The sequence below is a fragment of the Calidris pugnax genome, unplaced genomic scaffold, assembly GCF_001431845.1.
Source record: "Calidris pugnax isolate Ruff unplaced genomic scaffold, ASM143184v1 scaffold219, whole genome shotgun sequence".
Lineage (NCBI taxonomy): Eukaryota > Metazoa > Chordata > Aves > Charadriiformes > Scolopacidae > Calidris > Calidris pugnax.
Genome location: NW_015094507.1, coordinates 1,945,529 through 1,961,167, shown reverse-complemented (window position 1 = coordinate 1,961,167; position 15,639 = coordinate 1,945,529). Strand labels below are relative to the sequence as shown.

Below are 15,639 nucleotides of genomic sequence, written 5' to 3'. Positions count from 1 at the left end.
GGCGGGGGCTGGGGGTGAGGGAGGGGGTTGGAAAACGACACACACACACACAGACACAAGCACACGAATCCCTCCTTTCTGGAGAGGGATTATTTTTATCATTTTAAATATAGCGTTGCCGATTTCTCCTTTGACCCATAGAGGGGGCATTTCTTTAAGGGATCCTGTTTCCCACCGTTTCACTCGGGAGTAAAGGAGCAGATATAGATATATGTATATATGTATATGTATATATACACATACATGCACACACACATATATATGTGCTATAACCATGTTCTTGTCCCTGCTGAGCTTTGCTGTAGCAGGGGAGTTGGACTAGATGATCTCTATGGTCCCTTCCAACTCTAAAAATTCAGTGAAATCTAGTGAAATGAGCTGAGCTGTCACCCTGCCCCGTGCCACTTAGACCCTCGGTGGCTTTAATAAGCTGAGAAGGGAGACCGGCGGAATTTGGGGCTGTTCCACCTGTTTGTTTCTGGGTTACCACCAAGACCCGTTTTTGGTGTGTGTTGCAGCTTTGGCATCAGCCTGACTTGCGGGGAGTCGGAGGATCCTCCTGCGGATGTGGCCATCGAACTGAAAGCCGTGTTTACGGACAGACAGTTTGTCAGAAACTCTTGCGTAGCCGGAGAATGGGGGGAAGAGCAATCATCTATTCCTTACTTTCCGTTTATACCGGACCAGCCTTTTCGGGTGAGTAGCAGGATGGCGGCGGCGGGCACCGCGTCTGATAAAAGCGGGATAGGATGAGAGCGGTGGCAGAACCCGACTCGCCTCTCCTGAAATCCCCGCTCCGGCCCGGCCGAGCCACCAGGTTGTGGGATGGTTCCTTATCCCTGGGGAGCTGCGCGGAGCTCCCCGCTGCTGCCTGCAGCCCCAGGCAGCGCGGACGGGGCTTGCGGACACCTCAGCGGGCTGCTATGCCAAGTGGGAGAGGTCGGCACGCTGGCGTGACGAAGGGCGCTTCCTGAGCTTAGTCTCACAGCTATAAATTAAAAAGCACCTCTACGTTATTAGCGCATTAAGGGGTTATTACCGGAGAATGTAAATACGCGGTGGGGCTGCCGTATGTTTTGATGGTGTTTTTAATGGACGTAGTGTTTGCAGTTTAGCGCGGCTAATAAGGATCTTGTTCATCCTTTGTCTCCGGGGATGTTAGGCTGGGGCTGACTGTAGCCCTTCGCGTTAGCAGATTAAACAGCTAAGAGATAGTGGTGTTCTTTTCTGAAGCCCGGGATTAAATCTCCTGTTAAAGTCTGTAGTCACTTGGAAATGGTGTGCGTGGAATCACTGCGGTGCAGGGGATGGACTGGGTTGACCTAGAAGCAGATTCCCATCTGTGGTGTTTATGGTTACATGAAGATGTCTTTGCAAATCAGGACTAACAAAGTATGCAGCTGCAGAGGGCCGCTTCTCTCTTGGCGGCTTCACTACGTTGAGGAAAAAAGGCTGCATGCCTTCTCCACACGGCTGACCCAGAAAAACCCTCCTCCTCCTCCTCTTCCCTGCCCCTCTTATGAAACCTCGCGGTCCCTTCTGCTAAATGCCAGCGCTCCAACCAGCTGCCAAACTCTATTAACCCCAAGAGAATCTCCCCCCACCCCAAAAATTCACCATCTCCCCCAGATGTTGGGGCTTTGAGAGGGTCTTTGCGACTGGTGTCGCTGCCAGTGGCTTGTGCTCGACTTGCTGCTCCGAACTCTCCCATCGGAGCCAGCAACACCCTTCTGGTGCATGTGGGAAAGGCACTTGAAAGGGCTTGGAGGTTTGGAGGGGGTTGGTTCCAACGACCTGCTGCAGTGGGTGGTGGCTGGGCCAGACAAATGACATGTTTTTATGGGTGTCCCACTAATGATAGTTGACATGAGAGGACAGCAGTCCTGCACGTTTGGCATGAGATACTGTAGAAAGGGAGGTGTTGTTATTTTTCTTCCTCCTTTTTTCCCCCAAAACGCACGATGGAGTTTAGGCCCCCAGTTGGCTTTTTACCTCTGATCGTCTCCCTCTTGGTGAATAAATTAGAATATTAAGTGTTCTTGCCAATTACTTCTGACCCAGAGTCCAATTAATGTTCTGGCGTGGCCCAGGGTGATCTGGAAAAAAAAAAAAAAAGGATGTTAAGCAGCGTTGAGGCTAAACTATATCCTTTACATAGCACGGCCTAGGGCTGGGTGCACCTGCTGCAGTGACACAGGCGCTACGTGGCACTGCGGGCTCGTCCCCGCGTACACGGTGTGCGCGACTGGGTCCCCAGGAGCTTGAGTTCTCCCCAAATTGTCTGCTGCAACTTGGGGCTTTGGCAGGCCGGGTTCCTCACTGGGCCCCTTCCCGCTGTTATGGGCTGCAGTAGCGGTAGAACTGGGTGCCTGGAAGCAGCGCTCCGCTCCGGACTACCAGCCTCTGGAGATGACCCAGGATTTACACCTGGCTTCCCTGCAGATTTTCTTCTTAGCCTGTCTGGGCCTGGAGGTCTCCTGCGTGGAGAAGCGCACGCGTTCCGTGCCCTCGTATCCCTGCTTCTTGCCAGGACAGTACCGGCGAAGCGTAAAACTACAGGGCACCCTCTCGAGCCACCCCAAACGTCAGGAATCTCCCGACCTGTCCAAGCCTGTTCAGCTCTGGGCTTTGTTGCTTTTCCAGAGCGTTTCTGCAGGGCTCCAGGAGGAGGGATGAGCTGTGTCCCTCCCTGCTCCTGGTTGTGCCTCCTGCGAACTGTCTGGCTGAATTCAAGGCATCGTTTCCCTCGATGTAGTCCCAGTATGGAGTCTGGTCCAACTGGGAGTCCTGGGCTGGCTGCAGCCACAACAGTGAAGGCTTTTTAGCTCTGCAGCAGCTCTGTGTGAACGTGTGGGAGGGGAGGGCAAACCTGTCCCTCCTCTTCTCTCGACTCCCTTCCAGTAAATTAAGGGAAGTGTGGAAAGCATTGCAGAGGGAACTGCCCCTTCATTCTGCAGAGAAAGAAAAAAAAAAAAAAAATCCTGCAGCAAAGAATGCAAGATTTGGGGTTGGGGGATACAATTTCTTCTCCCTGTAATAGCAGTTTGAGTCTGTTTCTGGCATTATTCCAAGAGGCAAAACCTCCCTGATGCCGGTGGGGCTCTGGGGTTCCAGAGTCCTTCCCACCCAGGACAGATTGGATTAACGTCCCTGAGAAGTTAGAGCAGATCCACCATAGTGTAACTGGTGTGGTGGGGGCAAACTGGTGTCAGCCCTGGCTTTTAGGTGGCACATAAGTAACAACACGTGTGTGACCTCACCGACCCCCACTTAAGGGCTAACGGGGTGCTCTTTGTATTCTGTGCAACAACTTCCCAGTTACCCTGCGAACAACCACACTCCATGCTTTTATTTTTCCAGGTTGAGATACTTTGCGAGCACCCCCGGTTTAGAATATTTGTGGATGGACATCAGCTCTTTGATTTTTACCACCGTATTGAAACACTGTCAGCAATTGACACGATAAAGATAAACGGAGACCTTCAGCTGACGAAACTTGGCTGAGCCTGTGGGGACTGCAGGATTTCCAAACCGGCGCGCGTGCCATCGCCCGTTTGGAGAAGCGACAGCCGGCTCTGGACACAGCTATGGTAGGAAGGCTGCCTCGTTCCTTTTCTGCATGCAGTTCTTCACTCCTGTGCCGATGAACCGGGCTGTTGTTTGTCCTAATGAAGAACACTGTTGGTTAATAAGACATCGAGCCATTTTTCTTGGATCAAAATAGCTCAACCTGTGCTGGATAATCAAATTGGAGCGGATTCGGAAAGACTGGCAGACTTGTTTTCAAATCTCACAGAAAGGCCAATTTCTGAAACGCAGCGCTAAAACCAGTTACTGAACAGCCGTGACACACACACACACACACACACACACACTAAAAAAAAAAAAAAAAATTGTTTTTCTTTTGCAAATATTGTTTCTGCACTGAAGTGGAGTAGTGTAGCACATAGGGCCACGTGCTGATGTCCTTACCCGGGGCTTGAGCCTGGTTCCATGGAAATCAACGGCAAAACTCCCGCTCACTTTAATGGGGTACAATCAAACTGTCTAGTCCTTAGCCAAGCACAATTCCCACTGATTTCTATGGGATTTTTTGCACACGCCTGGGGGCCAGCTCTCCTGCCGGTGTAAATCGGCATTGCCTCCGTTTTGCCCATCGCTCCCGGCTGCTGATTTGGCCCAAGGACTGTGCAAAAACGGAATGAGGGTGCGAGGACACAGCCTGTATATTTTAGTCAGGGTATTTGCATAGAATGTAGATCGTTACGAGTTTTTTGCACAATGTATTGTTAATACAGTTTTTAAAGCTTATCTGTAGTTTATTTATTTATACTCATTGTATGTATTATTAGTAAAAATGAACAATCTTACCGATGGTTAAGAACAGCAAAGTGTAAACATTTTGAATGTACAAAATGTCTTAGGTTCTTTGGGTAAACTTTACATATCATTCTTGAAAAACCGTGTTTCCTATCGAACGTTTAGTTACATTTAAATGGAGCCCTCTAGGCCCTGGGAAAATGCGGGCACAGTAGTTGGTGGGGGTGGGAGGAACTCTTTGCATATTCACTAGAAACTGTTTTTCAGGGCTTACTAACTTTGCTGCACAGGATAGGTTTGAGTTAAAAAGTTGGATCTGTTTTAAAAACTTCAACAGCAAATTTGTAGGTTTAACTGCGCTTTTAGAACCCGAGAAAAAGTTAAATTTGGCAGTCTCTTAGCTCAGAAAGAGAACCAGCCTCTTTCCAAGGGAGATGGGAGATTTTTTTTGTACTTGTTTGAGAACACATTCGACCTTTGATATGACAATTAAAACTTGTCTAGACAGCCAAGTTATTAATGCTTGAAAATCAGCTACTGCACATGAATAATAACTTTCCAAGTAGCTTTTTAAATAGTAGGTATAGCTGTATAAACACAGTCATTGCGCTACACTATAAACGAACACAGCCACTTTTCTTGACTTCTTTGGGACTAAATACACTTTTTTCCTTGGCTGCTCACAATAGACTCTAACAGGTCTTTCTGAGTAGTTATAATCTTGGTACAAACATGTATTTAGGCAATTCTGAAAACATGTAATATAGGGACTTTCTAAGACACAGAATACAAAAACATCCTTTGTAGCACAGTATTTAAAAAAAAAAAAAAGGGGGAGAGAGAGAGAGAGAAGAATCTCACAAACAGAACTATGTTAAACCTGCAATAAAGCTGTGGTTTAAAGCAACCAGAACTGGAATATCCAAAGTTAAGGGTAGAACGCCAGTTGTAAAGCCTCATTTTGCGCTAATTTGGCCTGCAGTTAAGAAGCCTTAGACTGCAAGCTGAAATTCCAACTGTGGCTCTAGTCCAAAGCCTGTTGAGGTCAATCAGAGTCCTCCGAGCACAGAAGCCTGATTCTTATTTCATGCAAGTGCAAATCTCTCTGTAAAGCCAGGGGGGTATTGCTGCTGCTGCAGAGGAGTTAAGAACCAGGCTGCCAGCTACAAAATACAAGTTTTAAATGGAATTTTTAGCCTTAACATTGACATTCCCTGACTTTTCCTCCTTTTTCCAAATTTAAGAGAGAACCTGTTGTTTTCCACATGATCTTTTATCTGGTGTGTGGCTTTTAAGTTGTATATCAGATTCTATTTGTACTCCACATTGAATCTTGATATGAAATGTTCCTATCTTGCTCTGTTTTTACTCTTTTACATGATGACTGTGTCATTTTCCATTGTATAAAGAATGCTGACAGTGTTTCGGTACAAAATATATTCTTAAAAATGATGATGGTAATAATAATAAAAATCCAAGGGAAAGGTGCTTCTACATGAGGTGTTTGGATTTTTCTCCAGCTTGGAAGTGCTCCATAGTTCCAAAGCGGATGCAGGTAGAAGATGAATTCTGTTTGGAGAGACATCTAGCACCCTCCCTGCCTAGCGCTTTCTCCAACTGGATCTGATGACAAGGTTGCCTGAGGTTGTCCTGCTGGTCCAGTGGGCCATAAGTAGGAGGCTGGAGACCTCACCATCCCCCTGCAGTAGCACAAAACCAAAAGGGATCTCCCTGGCAGCACAACACCAGTAGAGATTTCCTTTCCTCTGTGCCTTTACTGTAGCCCAGAAAAAAGCGCTTTGGCTGACTTAAATTTTCAGCTGCTCGGGATTCCCGATAGCGGGAATAGCTTAGCACACCCCTTGGACTTTCCCTGTCCTGCACTGGCTCGGCTCAGCACAGAGCCCAGGATGGGGATGCTGAGATGAACTCAGAGCGCCATCACGACGGCGACGTCTCTGTCAGGGGGACAGGGCCCAGTGACACCGCCTTGCCTCTGCTCCTGCCCCAGTGGTTCATCTCGGGGAAAATGCTTTTTTGAACCCGAGTCTGGTTTTTGCCTTTGCATAACTCCGCCAACTGCGGCGCCCACCACCTGATTCTGCCCTGTTGTGGTTTCTGAGCCAGGCTCGGAGGCAAAGAAGGGCTGTGAACCCACTTCTGATGGGTTGTGGTTTGGCTGAGAGCTCAGGAAAGGGCAGGAAGTCACCATTAAGGCTTCCACATCTATTTGTCTAACACCGGTTTGGAAGCCTTTTTACTTTTCTTGTGCTCTTGGGCAGTACCAGGCTATGGCAGGCGAAAGAAGGACGATGTCTATATAACCAAGGGCTGTTCCACACGTGCTTGGCTTACTCAGAAGCTACTGCTGAACACATCTCTGTGCCGTGTAAATCAGAGAAAACCAAGGCCTTAAATTTTTCTGTTCAGCTGAACCTTAAGCCAAATCCAAACGTTTAAGATGGGAGACTGTGCTGCAAAATTTATATCTGAATTCTTTGGTCTCCACAATTTAGGGATTATTCAGGTCTTCATTTTGGATATAAGACCTACCAGACCTGAAATGAGACTGATTCCAAATTGGGCCAAGTTTTTGAAATGTTTTTCAGAAGGGAGAAGTAGTCTGTGAGCTTCTTGGAAGCCGCAGTTCTTCAGGACTAAGTGACAACGTGAACCAGCTTTTGAAATCTTACACTAGAAGTTGTTAGCTGAATATTCCCAAGGAAATGAAAGAAGCCTTGAATGGGTAAAACCCATGAGGAGCGGAATCCCTCAACTTAGCATAGCTTTATTTTTTCCAAAGAGGAAAAAGAAAAACCAAAACCCAACCAAAAAAACCACAACCAATTTAGTTCTGTTTGGAATTGGCTGTGATAAAGCTGATTTAATTAAATAAAGAAAAAAAAAACCACAGTTATTGCCTACTCAGAAAGAGCCTTGAAATACTGCGGTATCATGTGAGGTAGTCTGTGTCTAAACATATTTCACATAAATGCTTTTTCACAGCCAAGCTGTTAAAAATGTTACAAAACACCTGCTTTTTGTGTCACAATTAGAAATGTTTGCCCCACCTTGAAAGAACATTTTGTGCTAAATATTCATATGTTGTCTATGTGAACTTGCACTAACATATATTATATTCTCCCTCCCCTCCTTGACTAGCTTGAGAAGAAATAGGCGTAATATTGCTAAACCGGTTGAATGTGACATCTGCTTGAGGCATAGCATCTTTCTCAAGGGCTGTTTTGAGTAAACAGCCTGAAAACCAAAGGGAGAGCCTGATTCACCATTCTGCTGTGCCAGCTTCCCACCCCTGCCACTCTCCTGCTGGGAGGCTGAGACTGAAGCCCTGAGATTTTAATGTAAGGGAGCAGCACTGAGATTTTTATCTTCCGCGATTTAAAACCTTTCAGTGGGGAGGAAAGGAGAAAAGAGTAGACCCGGCACTCTCAGGCTCGGCAGTGGTGTTGGGGTGGTGGGACGTGCTGTAGCCCTAACGCAGTGTGAGAGCAGAGAGAGGCAGGGAGCATTTCAGAGCCAGCCAAGAGCACAGGCTGTTGGAGCTGTGTGACAAGTGTCCCAGGGACGGGCATGTGCCACTCTTAGCTGCCACCTTCTGCAACCCCGTACCAGGGCACACAGCAGAAGAGCCGGCATTGCTCACAAGTTTGGAAACCACAAACGGGTTCATGTTCCTACCTGCCTCCTTTGAAAGAGGCTCCCAAATAAATAATAAGAATAGCCATGCCACTAAGGTATTTTTTTCCCCAAAGACATTAGAATTATGGAATAGTTTGGGTTGAAAGGAACCTTAAAGACCATCCAGTGCCACCCCCTGCCCTGGGCAGGGACACCTCCCATCAGACCAGGTTGCTCCAAGCCCCCTTCAACCTGGCCTTGAACCCCTCCAGGGATGGGGCAGCCACAGCTTCTCTGGGCAACATGGGCCAGGGTCTCACCACCCTCACAGCAAAGAATTTCTTCCTGAGATCTCATCTCAATCTCCCCTCTTTCAGTTCAAAACCATTACCCCTCATCCTGTGACCCCCCTCCCTGATCAAGAGTCCCTCCCCATCTCTCCTGGAGCCCCCTTTAGGTACTGGATTCAATGTGGGGCTCATCTTGCTCCCCATCCATGAGAGGTGCTCTCCACAGAAACCCCCAGCTCTCCTTTCCACACTAAGGCTGGTTACAGTGACCTTTTCCTGCAGAAAACTGCAGAACTACAATTCTGCTGAGCCAGTTAGTGGTGGCTCTAAGCAACCTCCCAGCACCCCTGGAACTGATACGACAGGATGAGGAACAAGAGTCGGGTTCAGGGCAGCCCAAAATGCAGTGATAAGCACAGAAATTAGGAGGAAAAACTACACGAGTCTAGGAACAGTTAGTGACCCAGTAAGCTTTTTCTTGTTGTTGTTTGTAATTGTGGGTATTGTTTTAATTTTTCTCATGAGGATCAGAAAGCATACAGGTAAAAAGTCACTTTGCAGTGAATGGTGTGTGGGGTTAGAGCCAAGGCCACCACAAATGGGGAGAAAAAATGAGCTGCAGACGCTTTATCTGGCTTTGATACACCCTCCCAGCTCCTCCCAGCAATCACTGCTGTTATGAACATACACAATTACTACAACAAGGAGATTTAGCAGCATGTGCAAGATCAAAATAATAAACTCTTTCTTTGCCACAGGTCCTCCCTCGCTTCTGTTGCTAGGCCTCTCCATCTGCCTGTCAACAAATAACCATACCCTGCTGCTTTTAAAATCCAATGGCAAAAATCCTTTTGACTTTCAGGGAAATAGGTCCGTAAGAAAAGGGGTATTTCTAGCTCTCCCTCTCCAGTTATTTTCAGCTGGGGCATACTCTAAAACCGAGTTTATTTTTAAGTATGAATAGAGGACTATTTCTGTCTGTATTATCCATTTGATAGAGTCAACAGAAAGCGCAGCCTCTCTCTGCTGCAGTAGCACTGGTTTCGCAGTTAGCCCATGAAATGTCTTATATTCCTTACCTTCCAAATTTTAAAAAGTGAGGGTGTGCACGAAATGACTGGGCAATAATAGTAATATGTATCATTCACCGCAGATCTATTTTTATGTCTTGTGCCAATTTCATATTGAACTTTTAATAACAATAAAATGTGAAATCTTCACTGGATTGTTCTGTCTTTTGTCTGAACTATTAATGCTCATTACACACCCTCCTGACTTCTTTAACTTCTGGCTTCTTTTATGTTCTGTTTTTCAGAGGCAGCTAACTCTTCCCCTCGTAAAACCGTAGTGTGAAATTTTGGCAGGAGATGCGCAGCTTCTGGTAGCAGCTTGTGTAAAACTCCTTTAAAGTTTAAAGTCGCTGTACAGAACAATCAAGTAACATAATTAGAGGAAAGAGTAGCTTGCTTGCTCATGCAAGGTTCCTGCTGACATCACTGGGCAGCATAAGCCTCAGGAGTTAACAGGCAGGACTCAGACCGTACGGCCAGGACATGAGACACCAACGGCTGGTCACTTTTGCAGAAGATAAAACAGCCCATCAGCAATATAACTCACACACACACACACATGCTCAAGCTCACTCTGGTGGGACTGGATTCATGGGTGAGGGTTACACCATGAGTATAAACCACCAGATCAGCTCCAGAGATACGTTAGTATGAGATCCAGCGTTTCACATGTTGCCACAATCCTAACTAGAGTTCACACTGACCTAAGAGTGAAAGAAAGCTTCAAAGCCTCAGCTTCTTTCACTTAAAGCTATTGGAAAAATCCTGCATGACCCAAAGGGGAGAGGATTATGCCCTACATCCAGTTGTGGCTGTAAAAAATGAGTGAGGTTTCTGAGGGAAACCTCAAAATCCAAGCAGCAGATGAGCAGGATTTGAATACAGGTAGTTCTGTGGGTTTTCTCCCAATAAAATGAGGATGAATCAGATGCTCCTCACACAGTTCATCCTAGCTCTAACCCATGAGTGTGGATCTGTGGCCATCCCTGCTCAAAGGCAGCATGAATCTGGCCCTCTGTTTACTATACATGTCCCTAAAAGGGGGTATGTCCCTAAAAGGGGGTATGTTAAGACACCTAGAGATTCAAACACAGCATTAGGTAACCTAGATGAAAACCAGAAATGGCTGTGAATGGTATAAAGGCAGCATCTAGTCCCCACCAGACAGCAGAACAGCAGCAGCCGTGGAAGGGCCTGGGGGGATTTGGAAAAGGGGGAACATATCACGGAATCATGGAATTGTTGGAGCTGGAAGGGACCTTCTAGAGATCATCCAGTCCAACTCCCCTGCCAAAGCAGGTTTGCCCAGAGCACATCACTCAGGAGCATCCAGGCAGGGCTTGAAGATCTCCAGAGAAGGGGACTCCACACCCTCCCTGGGCAGCCTCTTCCAGGGCTCTGCCACCCTCACCCCAAAGAAGTTCTTCCTCAGATTGGAGTGGAACTTCCCATGTTCCAACTTGTGCCCGTTGCCCCTCGTCCTGTCACTGGGAACCACTTAAAGGAGTTTGGCTCCATCCTCCTTCAACCCACCCTTTAGGTACTTGTCAGCATTAATAAGATCTCCCCTCAGCCTTCTCTTCTCCAGGCTAAAGAGCCCCAGCTCTCTCAGCCTTTCCTCATCAGGGAGATGCTCCAATCCCTTCATCATCTTTGTTGCCCTACACTGGACTCTCTCCAGCAGTTCCCTGTCTCTCCTGAACTGGGGAGCCCAGTATTCCAGTTGTGGCCTCACCAGTGCAGAGGTATACATTGATGTATATTGATATACATCAATTTTCACCACTTGCATTGGCTAAGGCCTATAGAGGCCCTTGAAAAGCTCTCCTTTGGCCTGTAACACGGAGTAAACTACAGGCATGAGCTTTGGGGGTCGCCCACTCCGTTGAGAGCGGCTGGTGTGGAAGGTGCAGTGTGTACTTCTCTCCCATTCAGAGCAGTCCTACAGATGCTTCACAGCTGGGCCTTATTTTGGTGGAGTGTTTCTGAGCTTGAAGTCAAGCCAATTCACGTTGAGGGATTTACTCACAGGAATACCAGGAATACGAGCGGCTAGCACTGCACTGGATCTTGGTTTTGAATTATGACTTTCATCACTCTTCTAAGAATAGACGCTGGCTCTGAAACATCACGTCGGCTCCAGCGTTCTCCAAAGGTTACACATTTCTCATCCTGTTCAGGTTTTGAGGCTTCAGTTTCCACGCCGGTGTCTTGCTAGATCAGGGCTGTGATGCAGGGGGTGGGGAGGAGGGGGGGTCGTTCAGTGAAAGACCCTGAGAAGGAGATGTTTTTCAGCAGCTCTCTTCCCAACAGGCAGAAGAAGACCTGGAAGTCCCCCTCAGCAGTCAGAAGCGACAGTGAAACAGAGCTACGCTGACTCCAGGTTCGCAGAGCAGGGCTTCCTTGAGACACTGAAAGGGAGGAACAAAAGCCCAGTTAATTAGGGAAAAAAAAGCTTCATTGAAGCTGAACAGTAAATCCTAGCAGCAAAGGAAAGGCAGGGGTTTTAGTTCTAGGCAGTCTGATATTAACAGCCAAGAGCCATGCTCTCTTTGTGCCCAGAAGCCATGGGCAGGTGTTGCTTCAAAGGGGCAGAGAGGCAGAGCTCTGGGCCGGCTGATGGAGATGCTGGAGGTTTCCCAGAGCACTCAGTGGCTCTGCCTTCTCCTGGCTCCAAAACCCCCTTGTGACGGGAGAAAAGCCAGCGCTGACAGTATTGTAATGTATGACAAGCTACAGTAGCAGCTCCAGCACTTGCGTGCTCAGAGAGGCAGAGAGGGCTCTTTCCTGGCTGCTCTCTAAGAAATTCTCTGTTCAATGGGAAAGATAATCACCGTCTAGAAGAGATCCAGCCCCGAACGAAGGACAGGGTATGGCTCTAGGAAGAAGAAACGTTCTTGGGAAAGCAACAGGTTCACTACAATCACCAGGGGGAAATGAAATATTTTAATTTAAAAGTACAAAGGCCGCAGCGTGGATAGCGGGGTTCCCTTTACATCCCACTTTTGGAAGGAAGATACCATCAGCTACGGTGGCTACAAATCAGACTCCGAGGGGCAAAGCTGGGAGCAGCTCTGGATTATCGGGTGGGTGCAGAACACAGCTTCCACATCCATTCTTCTCCATTTCCACCACCTTTTCTCAGGGGCGGCAGCTCCTCTCCACAAGAGAGAACCGTGGCTGGAAACGCCGCAGCCAGAGGAGTTCTCCTGTGGCTTCAGAGCTTTATAGAGCCCCTACAGACACCGACCGAGGTGTGTTTTATTCAGCGCCACTCACTGAGGAACTTCAAGGCACTGACAAACTTTACAACCCACGTTAATTAAAGACTGCTCCTTGCCCTTTCTAGCGTTACCGCTGTTGTTCTGTGGGAGTGGGAAGAACAGAGATGGAACAACAGTTTCCCAGCAATCGCTGCTGTGATTGGGAATACACTGATTTGCACACGCCTAATGCCTCAACACCGTGACTTTTGGCAACAACCAAAGTTGAAGTTCAGAGTCCCAGGCCCCCTCCTCTACTCCCCGGGCAGACATGGTATTTTGGACCAGAATATCCAATTATAAGATTGAGTAATGCCATACACTGTGAGTAGCTCCTCTGGGATCAGAAGGGCTATTTGCAATGCAAAAACCTTCCAAAATATGCTTGTTTTTAAAAATAGTAAAAACTGAATGGCATTCCATCAATTTTTTGGAGCCTCCACTGACTCACGGTGCTTTCACCTGGAATTTAAGTCCTGCAGAAGAGAAGCTGGAACACGGAAGGTGAGGTTTGTTAGCAGGCAGTTGTTTGCTGCACCTTGAGTTCAAAAGATGATGTGCACACGCGTTTTCCCAGACAAAATACAGCGATCACAGCCTGAGCCACGCAGGCAGGTGGATCTCTCTTGATTCCGGTGGAAGTACACACCGATTGAGAGCAACTGGGCACTTCCTGGAGTACGAACTGGTTGAGGGCTCCCATAATGAACCTAACCTCTTTGAGCTATTCAAAAGATGCTCTCAGGCAAAAATAACGGGATTCTATTTAGCAAAGGGAAGCGCATGATTGTTTTCATGCATTGGACAGCTGAAGCTGTGATAACGTAGGCTAGAAGATGATGTTTTCAAGTGAAACAGGAATTGGTTGTAATTATAATCGTTTTTATGTATTACCAGCTGTATTGATTACCTTCATCCTGCGTGTGGCTGGCAGCTAGGGAATACGATCCATTACCTCATGCTAGTGTTGGAGAGCAGCAGAGATTGGGGTATTTTTAGAAACAAGATTCCCACAGAGTAATTGTAGCAATTGGATGATGGTACACACGCATATTAAAATGCCAGCAGATGAATTCCTGGACAGCACTAGCAAGCGTTTCACTGTTTGGGGTAGGAGGAAAGGGCAGGAATGAACAGCTCTGAAGTTCAACAACGACTGGCAAGCACAGCGTTTATACCTCCAAGAGTGTTCCCGAGAGCTGCGTGCCTCACGCTGGCCAGCCTGAAAGGGAAGCTGGTAAAAAGCAGAATCTCACTTTCCAGGATGAAGAGACATCTGCAGGTCAGAGTGTCCATCTCTCTCCTGCCTTACCTGGTCCTGTAACACATGAAATTAGTCTCTGTATCAATAAAGAGAGCTGATGGCCATCTACAGACACCCCTCAAGGGCTCGGTGCTGGGTCTCAGCTGCCAGCGAGCAGCGTTTGGGGTGTCTATATTGCCCAACGTGGTGCAGAGATCCCTGCCTCACTAAATTTTAGCGAGGTTGCAGAAGCACAAGGCTCACAGCTGGCCACAAAACTGCACAGATGTGGGCACACAGTTCTTAGGGCCAAGTTGCCCATCAGCAAAGTTGATTGGGAGGTCACCAGGAGCTGCCTGTGCAGAGCAGATGTGCAGCAGCATCTGCTGGGAACTTACACGTCTCGTAAAGCATTTATATGCCTTGTAAAGCAGAAGAAGCTGATTCAGACTCTCTGGGAATGATACCAGCCAGGTTAACACTCCTGTCATCGGGCTGGTTTAGACAGGAGCTGTACAGAACCAGCAAAGTCTAAACCTTTGCACTGAGCGCCAACCCAAGTGGCTCTAAGTAGAGCACAATTCGGGTTCACTTGCAGAAGAAATAACTAATGAAAAAGAAATAACTTGAAGCATTCAGTGGCCATTGATGTAGGTGTGAGAACGCCAGATATCTTCCAGCAGACTGTTGCTGTATTCAATATAAATAAACTGATGACCACAGACCATCACAGGAGCATGGTGACTATTATACTCGATAAAACTGGCTGTCCAAATAGTTCCCAGTCTTTGGCTGCACTAACTGGAATGTGTTTTGAAGGGCAGCACAAGGGATGCTGTGGCAGACAGCTATAGCATAGCCTGCCCCAGACAGATTTTTCTTTCAATTCTCTTTAAGTAGAATTGGTCTGAAACCGATCCAATAGTCTTGAATTTTATGTATTTCTCACTGATATTGCAGTGATTGCAATCGGTGTTGGAGGCTATTAAATGCTGGATCTTTTTCAGAATCCTGTTATGTTTATGCATGCTGATATTGTTCCACGCAAAGAAAATTCCTCTCTGTCTGCCTCAATGTACCACTCTTCTGTCTCATTATATGCCCCTTTATCCCTTAAGAATAAAGAGAAGACCCTAAACCACCTTCTCAGTATAACTTAGCTTTGTATACACTTTCATAATGTTTTTTACCATGTTCTGCAAGGTACACAGTCCTTTTTTTCAACCTAATAACCAAATACCAGAACAGAAACTTTCCTAAAACATTTTAGTACATGGCTTCAAGCCACACTATAAGAATGAACAGTCACCACGAAGTAACTTGCAGGTGGTGGTATATTGCCTAACATCCTGATGCAAATGTAAGATAAAGGCCTACTCGAGGGGGTGTAGTGCAACACGAAATCCGAGTGTACAGACTTTGCATATCAAGTTTTATCTTCATTTCAGAAAAGCCTCTAATTATGCTGAAAAGTGTGCTTTCAAGCTTTCCTACACCTGGCCTCCAGGAACCCCCCCAGTTAACTGCAGGCAATGACTCCCTCCATGCCATTCCTTCCCCACAAGGGATTTCAGACACTGAATCTACACAGCCACAGCACCAGACCGAACAGACCCCCATCTCCTCAGCCTGTTCCCACCTGCCTCTGGCCAGCCTCCAACTTATTTTTGTGGCTTCATTTATGTTCAAGCCATCTTCTTCTTCCTGCTGTGCCGGAAGGGAATAGCCAGATCCAGCTCTGAGAAGAGCATACCAATCCACAGGGAACATCTTGTTCTGGAGAGGGCACGGCAGGAAGAAACATCCTTCGTGGC

At 47.2% G+C, this 15,639-nt stretch overlaps 1 protein-coding gene across 1 annotated transcript in view; it reads left to right on the top strand.

Annotated features, from left to right (window-relative positions):
• Nucleotides 1-5,814, top strand: part of LGALSL (lectin, galactoside-binding-like) — a 13,203-nt gene extending 7,389 nt beyond the window's left edge. Inside the window, exons 3-4 of the mRNA XM_014964418.1 lie at nucleotides 431-696; nucleotides 3,361-5,814. Coding sequence (XP_014819904.1) covers nucleotides 431-696; nucleotides 3,361-3,504 — 410 coding nt within the window. The 3' untranslated portion in view covers nucleotides 3,505-5,814. The remainder of the gene's footprint in view (nucleotides 1-430; nucleotides 697-3,360) is intronic.
• The last annotated feature ends 9,825 nt before the right edge of the window (nucleotides 5,815-15,639 follow it).